The following is a 9628-nucleotide window of genomic DNA, read 5'->3' on the forward strand; positions in this document are numbered from 1 at the left end:
CCGAATTTCCATGCCCAGAGCAAAGTCCCATCTAACTATATACATTTAGCTTCGGATATAACGACTATCTGAATAACGACAATTCGCGTATAGCGACATGCTTTTAGTGCCCGTGGTCATATTCACTGCTTGAATAACGACTTTCTGGGCTTTTGACAGCTATTTCAAGTACCTGTCAGTCAAGTACATGTACATGTACCTGTCATGCAGAAGTACCAGAACCTATGGTGCACCGGTGATGGATATTATTGCACACATGCAAGAAAATGCAGCCAAGGGGGGGGCTTTTTCTTCCTTTTTTATGTTGGCTTCAAAATTGTTGGATTTACCAGCACACCTATACATGTATGTATACAATGTACATGTAGTTGTACATGATTGTACAGTAATCATCATACGTACATGTCTCTGGCCCTGTAGATGGCTCAAAAGGCATATTTTTTCAATTGATTTCCCTTGCATATTGAATTTTTAGTTCCTTTCAACTGCAATATGAAAATAAAGTACACATTGACATAGAGCAAGAAAAGAGCTTGATTTTGATATGCATATCATACTATACAAAATATGGGTTCACATACATTCAAATGGGACTTCGGTTATAAGGACACTTCGCGAATAAGGACACTTTTCTGATGCCCCGCCGAATGTCGTTATACGCGAAGTTGACTGTAGCTTCCTTTTTCAGTGGTCTTCTTGGACAGGTGGTCGCCATATCTGAGTAGTCGCCTTGACAGGTTTTACTGTACTTGCGAATTCAAATAATGAACACACACATGCATACATGTACTTCTTCAATTTGCGGACAGAACTGTTTCGTCCTACTTCAGTACGTATGCTGATAAAATGGCACCCTCTAGTTTAGCATGGGCATTGTCCGAATAACGGCTGTATTGTTAGAGTTACATGTGCCTCTGGGTCATCCTAATAAAGATATTATTGTTATTGTTACAATGTCAGCAGTATTATGTCATGCAGTGCTGGCCACTGAAATCCGACCCCTGAGAGGTGCGCTCACATCGCAAAGACCCAACACGGGATAGTAAAACTACGAAATACTGAGTAGAGACCGCTAGAATGTGAACGCATCGCTAGGGGGTCGGATTTCAGTTGCCAGGACTGTACGTTGGGATAAGAAGTGCCTAGGATATTTAAAGTACAGTTTTCCGCTGTCCACCGTGGTAATGCGAGTTCTACTTTGCAGGTTTGTTGAGCCATATCTGCAAATAATTTAGAACTCGAGGAGGCAACAGTAACCTCAGTATGATTGTACTGCTTGGGAAAATTGTTAGGAACGCAGGATCAACGTCGGACTGTACTGTAGTGTCTGGAAATAGAAAAGTCCTCAATGATTGATGATTGACAGAACCCTAATGCTAGTTACTCTCAGCTCATGATCTAAATATAGCAACATAACAGATTGCGTGGGATACAGACCCTGCGATTGTGTACACTGATGACATCAGCGCTCTGATCTGATTTGTATGCACACGAACACTGTACCGCCTCAGCCACCCTCGGCCTACGCTATACTATAGTCTAGGCGTGCCCATGGTACTGCCCACGCTATAGCGCTTGTCGGGGGGAGGACTGCTATTTTTAGGGTGTCTCATGTTTCGTGAACATGAAAACAATCACGTGTACAGTTTTGTCGTAGAACAGAGGTACTTGACTGTACTAAAGCGCTAGTTCGTCATGTAAAACCATGATGTACTCAAGCTCTGGACTGTTTGCTGTTGTTTCAATCTGGTTCGATCTCGTCAGCGGAACGCGGAGCTGAGCGTTCCTGGCCGAATCGATCTCAATGAAGTCTAATCAGTAATGTGCAATCATGTAAGTACATAATTGTCCATGACTTGTATCCAGCGCCTCGGATTCTTCTCGGAGCGAGTGAAAAGTACAATGTAGAACTCTAGCCTAGGCGAGAGACCACGGCCAGAGCTCGGCGAGGTCTAGGCGCTTGCTGCACGTCATTTTCCTGTGACGTGCTAAACTACAATCATTGTAATTACTTGACATTATAAATGTACATGTATGTACTAGTAAGTTGTACTTGTACAAGTAGGTACTAACGCGCATAACCGAACGGAGTTAAAGCTCAATGACATGTCCATGTACACTGTATATTGAAGCAATTGGACTCAATCTGCGGTCAGACCTGTTTCGCCCTGGAAGCAATCGTAACAACACGTGTACAAGACGAGACAAACAAATCTCAGCACAACGAGAAGTGACAGAGCGGAAGGCAGGTGAGTTCTGAGCTTATCTTACATGTACTAGAATACTCTGGAATACTTCGAAGTGCAGGTACTAACAATGTCCGATATCAAGGTGTTCCATAGAATGGACCCGCGAGCGGATGGATGTTCGTGGCCGGCCATGGAGGCAGATGATGGAAGCCGAAGACCATAGCTACAGTGAATGCTGCCGGTACTTGGACGGTCCAGCAGGCAAATGCAGCTCCTGGCTCGAGAGTGACATTTACAGAAAATACAATGATGAGTCCACCAAGGACGAAACAGTTCTGTCCGCAGATTGAGGATAATACAATGTACATGTACATGTACATGGCCTTCGTAATGAATGGCACAGATAGATAGATTACGAGAGATGACACAAAGATGGTTTACTGTACATTCTAACGTTATATGCGTGCAAGAAGAATACATCTGAAAAGTAGTATTATATCCTGGGTCCAACACAATAGGAAAACGTAATCCTGAAAAGATAGGTGTTCATGGTGCCACGACTTTCAAATGATACAATCCTATTCATAAAGCATGCTCCAAGTCACCAAGTGTGGAGAAGTTCTGAGACGTATACGATCCAAATTGTGAAAACACGATCGCATAGGGCAGGACTATGCCATACCCCACCTAGAAAGTGTGACGGGTTTGTATGTTCAGAAGCGCAGTATTGTTTCTTGCACAGTCATGTACGCAGCATAGACTTGATCTTTTCTATTCTCGACGTTTTTATTGACCCGCCTCTGCTTTCACGATTTCCTCGTTATTTCCCTACCTTTCTCCATCTCTCTCTCTCTCTCTCTCTCTCTCTCTTTCTCTCTCTCTCTCTCTCTCTCTTTCTCTCTCTCTCTCTCTCTCTCTCTCTCTCTCTCTCTCTCTCTCTCTCTCTCTCTCTCTCTCTCTCTCTCTCTCTCTCTCTCTCTCTCTCTCTCTCTCTCTCTCTCTCTCTCTCTCTCTCTCTCTCTCTCTCTCTCTCTCTCTCTCTCTCTCTCTCTCTCTCTCTCTCTCTCTCTCTCTCTCTCTCTCTCTCTCTCTCTCTCTCTCTCTCTCTCTCTCTCTCTCTCTCTCTCTCTCTCTCTCTCTCTCTCTCTCTCTCTCTCTCTCTCTCTCTCTCTCTCTCTCTCTCTCTCTCCCTCTTCCATGAAAGTAAGAACTGTGTACATGGATTAGCAGTAGCCAGCTTTAGATTAGTACGGGTGGAATTTATCATGGCAAGGTGTGGAGTCTACACAGATCACGATCCGGATCGTAAGCAGTGTCTTGATAGGATCAACACACACTGTAAAGCGAAGAGCGTCTCCGGTGTATAGTTCTGGCACGGGTAGCATGTACATGTATTTCTCGGGGTCTTCGCAACATACAATGTACTGAGCTAGTAGAGCCGGAACCCGTCCATTCCGTTCCAGTCTGTGGTCAACTAGACATTAATAGCCTGATCTCTAGCGTTTGACTACAACTAACTTGGACGAGCCGTGACATCCTCCAGGCCCCAGACGCCGCATGGAAAGCTGCACAAGGAAGGAGGCTCGGCGCAGCCGGCTCCACAGACCGGAACGAGAACGCATCCTGGCAAAAAAGCTCGAGCAGGGATTCGGCAATGCACCGGGTAACCATTTTCCAGTCGCTATCTTCCCGGGGCCCGATTTGGTGCTGATAAGTGGAGAAATATGCCGAAACAAAATGATTCAAAAGGCGTTGCAGTGCGCCATCGCACACTGTCCGATGCACGGAACCCGCTGCTACCCTTTGCCGGTCACAGAAACGAACTGTTACGCAAACTTTGCAGGTGTTCAGGATGTTACAAGATTTTCTAGTTCTCGCTTTTAGCTTCGATTCAGCGCATTTCGTATGGTTCGTTTTGAGATGAGTACGATGAACACAACGTTGTTGTAAAACCAGCAAAACGTACGAGGGGTTGTGACAAGAAAAAGTGAAAGAAAACAAGAAACGGTCTTGGATCACGCGTCTGCGCCGCACACTTTTTACTGCCCAGGGACCAGTCATGCACACTCTACCCACTGAGTGTTATACTTATACTGTCTTATACTGATAGTGATTGCGTTATGCCTGCGCACGATACAGTCATGTCGTCGGTACCCGGAATACACGTGCTGATCAAATCATGGACTTTCTGAGTGTCCAATGGCATAGTAATTATCTTTCGCCCCAGTTCCGGTCCTGACGTGAACTCTCGGGCTGATAAATACGCGACAACTGCAGGTTTCCACTACTTTCTCAGTTCACCCCTTGCCGAAAGCAAGTGGAGCTTTTCTCCAGGACCTCTTTCTCTTTCAGTTCTTGTGAAGATCTCCACTGGGCCCGGCACGATGGAAGGAGTACTTCGACCCTTGTCTCTGCTGAACCCGGATCATGACAGAGTGACCGCGGGATTGTTCAGCTTCGAGTCGCAAGGTGACGACGCTCGTCAGATGGCAGAATGGGACTCGTACCTGGCTATGGATGATCTACTCTGCAGTACGAGCAGCAGTGACAACACCACGCGAAGCGCAAGCAGATATGCCAGCAACACGCTACAAACTAAACCTGCGCCGGCATCCAAACGCTCAGCAACAGCGTCGCTATATCCGCAAAGCCGTCACAACAGCACAGGCATCAGCACCGCTCACCAGGGAGCAGTAGCCAGAGAGCAAGCCGACCTGTCAGCTGCAATAGCTGCTAGTGCGTGGTCAGCGGTACACACAGCAGCGTGGACGTCTAGGGTCACTCTTGATGTGGAAACCACATGCGCCTCATCGCATGGTGCCCCTCGCAAGGGCGAGGAGCTTCCAGCCAGCCAACCCCCCAACACTAGAAGCAGTAGCACTCGTGCCAGCCAATCGCACGATGACAATAACACCAGTGTGTGCAATAGCTATAGAGCTGTAGCTAGACCTCAGGCTGCAACACCCACTACTCCCACGTCAGAATCATCAACAACAAGCTCTGGAAGCAGCTGTAGTGATAGTGGTGGCGGCGCCATTTTGGATGGCAACACTGACGGACCCAACACAGTTGAAGGCTCGACGAAGTCGGAAGACGGCGCAGCATGGAGCGGCGTACCGGAGCCACGGCGAGCTGTGGCCAACGCACGGGAACGCCTCAGGGTGCGCAACCTGCGCCTTGCCTTCGAGAAACTGTCCCGAAAGTTACCCAAGGATAGAGCTGAGCCTGTGTTCCGGAGGATGGATATTGTAAAACGCGCCATTGACTACATTACCTTTCTAAGAGATGTGCTCGAAGACGATGAGAGTGGCGATGACGATTCGTTTGTGTTCGACTCAGCACTTGCCGTGGATCCCAAGCAGCTCTTTCTGCGTCGCGGCATCGCCAAGCAGCGCTCGCGTCGCCTCATCTCCGAATTCCGCATCACGTGCAATCAGCGAGCAAGGGTGCGCGCCGTCGAGATGCGCGCCGCGTTCCGCCGCCTCCAGCGCGCCCTTCCGCCCGGCTGTGCCAAGACGTCCAGTAGCAGCAGCATGAGCGCCGCCAGCAGCAGCATCAGCAGCACCACCAACAGCAGTACTACTACTACTACTAGGATGAGCGGCAGTGATCACAGTAATTTGTCCTCCCCTACGACCATGACGACAGACAGTTTTGCTGGTGATGGGAGAAGCGAACATGTCGTGCTGCGCAGTAATACTACTGACAGGAACACAATGACGACTGCTACCCCCTCCCCCGTGGACATAACCAGTCCTTCCAGCGGCGGCGTGGGCGACACAGACTCCCGCATGTTGACATCTACATCAACCGACGCTGACGCAGTGGACGTGGCGGACGCCAGTGATGATGCTGATGGCGGCGGACACCGCCAGCCGCTGGAGGATCTGCCGCGTATTGAGATACTGCGTCGCGCGACAATGTACATTGGTCTACTAACAGTGCTGGCTGACTCGGATGTCCAGAGCGCCATCTGGAGCCAGGAGGACGGCAGAGAGGAAGACTCCATGGTGGTAGCGGGAGGAGCTGATGCAGATGGTCCGCTCACAGCCGAAGAGCTGGACAGTCTGGCTGCGGAGTGCAAACTGGACAATTTGGAGATTGGCAGTTTTTTCCTTGAATCCTACAATCAACAGCAGCAACAGCAGCAGCTTCACTACCAGCAGCAGAACCAGCAGCAGCAGCAGCAGCAACAGCAGCAGAAGCAGTGTGAGGCACCCTCCGCAGTGACCCCTCACACATCGATCTACACCACTGTCACGCAGCTCTGCCAGATCTGAGTCTGTGAGGCGTCTTCTTGTCAGGATAAGCCAATGACGTACATGTACGCTTATTCTGGATCTCCTCCCATCTGAACATACAATGTACATGCACAGCTCGTTTAGCATCTACACGCCCTGTGTTGCGCACTACCAGCACAGTCAAGTGGTATGTTCTTTTGTTGTAGTCATCATGGTGGTCGTCGTTGTTGTTGTTGTTGTTGTTCTCTATTGTTATGTGCTGTGCATGCAGGCATGTCGACCCTTATACATGTACATGTAGCAGCAATGCCTACAGTCATTTACATGTACATGTGGCTACAGTACAAACAATGAGAGGACGGGAAGATGTTTTAACTCTGAGTTTCACGCACTATTACTAGGTTTTGACCGAGTTACGGCCTGTTGAAGTCTCACAGTCGAGTGTGTAGGATTCTACACATGAAAGTATGGACAGCTCTCAAAGGGCTAAGCGATTATCAGAAACAGTACTAATTAACGTTTTGTAGCCTAAAGTACGGTCTTCTTGGCTGTCCATCTCACGATGTGCTGTGGGACCTTATCTCACTCTGCTGCTACACTAGGACATTATACACACGTGCTTTCTGCAAAACAGTATTATGTATTTGCAGCTGCAGGACACTGCAGCCGATGAATCATCTCTTGAAATTATCACCTTTACCAAGTCTTATAATACGCTGGAGTATTCCATTGTCACTATTATTCACGTGCATATACATGTACATGTACATGTACAGTGTATATGTATGTACAATCATGTACATTATACAGCCTATATCAATAGCGCGCCAATGGAATGTTTGGAGCTTGAAAAACAACACATTGTTTCTGACATTTACCAACTGCCGTTTCTTGTCGCTTGAAGAAGGTGACAGTGCCCTATTTCTTTGTCACTATACTGTACATGTACCCTGTTTCCTCGTTCTGAACCCATTTATGCATCTTTACTACTTTTTGTTATGAGCGTAAGAGCATTTTGGTAACCGTCTCCAACTTAAAAGCATGTGTTTGAATACTTGGATTCCTTCGCCTCACCTTGGAGGAGCACTATTTCTGGTTAGCGTCAAAGTTATCCACCTTTGTGGAAACATCACTTTGACGCTTTAAGCTCAGCCGGTTTAACAATGCTAGGTCTCGTCAGTGGAGCTGAGAGTGTTCGGCCAAACCCATGTGTAGTGTTCACGTGTTCCTACGGGCTGTGGCATTCCTTGGCCACTCCAGACATTCATGATGCATGTAGTAGTAGTAGTACATCGTGATGTTATGCATGTAGCATGTGCCGTTTCCCGCGCGCGCGTGAAACGGACTTCGCGGCTTTTAGTTGCTGTGCATGGTTTGACTCTGGGCTCTTGTTGTTTTGGACTGAAGAAGAAACAATACTACACCATGGTTATGAAGGCTAACGAAAGACCAAAGTATTTTAAAACCGGCTGAGCTTAAAGCGTCAAAGTCACAGTACTTTAACTGCTACAAGCACAGCGATCGTTCCACAAAGGTTGGTAACTTTGACGCTAACCAGAAAATAGTACTGATCCAAGGCGAGGCGAAGGATTCGACGTATGCAAACACATACCCTCAATCTCCGGACGGCTACATGTGGCTGTTTCACATGTAGCTGTCCGGAGATTGAGCCACATGGTCGGATTTCATCTGCCACCACTGCGCAAGCAGTATAGTTAGCGTTACATGGACATGTCCATGTACATGTATGTAATAACTACACAAGGCAGAACAACAGAGACCAAACATCTTTCTCGTTACTCCGAGTTTCGTGTTGAAGAACACTCATCAGGCGTGCCCTGTGTATTACGCTCTGCCCATTTTGGTGTATCGAGTACTATTTGCAGCAAGCACTTCAGACACTTTGTTTTTGTATTAACTATGTTCATGTAACTCGGATGTTGAGCCATAAATAAATGTAAAAAGGAAAAGGACATATGGATACGAGTTAAGAGTAACTCTCCATCACTGTAACCTGATGCTATAATATACAGTCAGAAAGTCTCAGTACTCTGTCAGTTTTGTGCCTAGTTATTGCACTTTCTGACTGTATATAGTATCCAGTTACAGTGATGTAGAGTTGCTCTTAACTCGTATCCACATGTCCTTTTCCTTTCTACATACATGTATGTTCATGCACATAAACTATACCTTCATGTATGTTCATTTATAGAAAAAGAAAAATGACCAAGGAACTACAAGTTACGCTATAATGTTCACTAACACCACCAGATACTAAAACATCAGCTCATGGCGCGTAGGGTCCGGCGGATTCTGCCGGCAGAAAAATTGGCAGAATTCGGTGCTTTTTCTGGTAAGATTCATGCATGTTTGGTATGTGGATAAAAAATGGAGCAGAATTCGAGGAATTGCCCGCCATAAGGTTTGTATGGTTACCGTAAATTTCACTGCTTTTCGAGCAGAATCTGCCACCTTTTCGAGCATAATCCGCCGTCCCTGTCATGCGATAACATTGCATGACACTGATCGACGGTACTGGCGTTCTACGACGAACTGGCTATCAGCTCTAGCACGCCTTGGATGCGCACTCCAACAGCCTTCCAACTTGGAAGGTTCTAAGGTATAATGACAACATATGAGGGTACTGTGCTGTACTGTCGGTCGGTGTCGTGCAATGTTATCGCATGAGCTGATTTTTTAGTGACTGGTGGTGTTAGTGGACATTACTAGTATAGTGCAACTTGTACAAGCAGTTTCTTGATCCTTTTTTCTTTTCTATACATTTATCCTTGGCTCTCCATCCGACTCCATTCTTGCACACCCGATGAGCTGTCCTTATGCACATGTACATAAACAATGTACATTGTACACGTACATAAAATACATAAACAGGACAGGCTGTGCAGTTCAAACCCTTGCAAAAGTGGTCATTGCCACGAGGGTAGAGGCAAAACACACAAGATCGCAATGGATAATCTTCAGAGAACATTGTCTCTGAGGATCGGTGGATAATCCTCACACTGGTGGATAGCATTGAAGCCTGAGTAACAACATGCAGTCCTGGCAACTGAAATCCAACCACTGGGCGGTGCGTTCACATTCTAGCGGTCTCTGTTTCGTAGTTTACAATCCCGTGTTGGGTCTTTGCGATGTGAGCGCACCGCTCAGGGGTCGGATTTCCGTTGCCAGCGCTGTACT

The 9628-nt window shown here is 47.1% G+C and overlaps 1 protein-coding gene across 1 annotated transcript; it reads left to right on the forward strand.

Annotated features, from left to right (window-relative positions):
- The first annotated feature begins 4345 nt into the window (after nt 1–4345).
- LOC135824720 (uncharacterized) lies at nt 4346–7413 on the forward strand. The gene has a single exon (XM_065337428.1). It carries the CDS (start codon nt 4574–4576, stop codon nt 6467–6469), a length of 1896 nt encoding a protein of 631 aa, XP_065193500.1. The 5' UTR covers nt 4346–4573; the 3' UTR covers nt 6470–7413.
- The last annotated feature ends 2215 nt before the right edge of the window (nt 7414–9628 follow it).

Source organism: Sycon ciliatum, chromosome 9 (assembly GCF_964019385.1).
Source record: "Sycon ciliatum chromosome 9, ocSycCili1.1, whole genome shotgun sequence".
Classification (NCBI taxonomy): domain Eukaryota; kingdom Metazoa; phylum Porifera; class Calcarea; order Leucosolenida; family Sycettidae; genus Sycon; species Sycon ciliatum.

Bases quoted from the DNA above. Each gene is read 5' to 3' on its own strand.
- LOC135824720 (XM_065337428.1), top strand. From the start codon at position 4,574: ATGGAAGGAGTACTTCGACCCTTGTCTCTGCTGAACCCGGATCATGAC.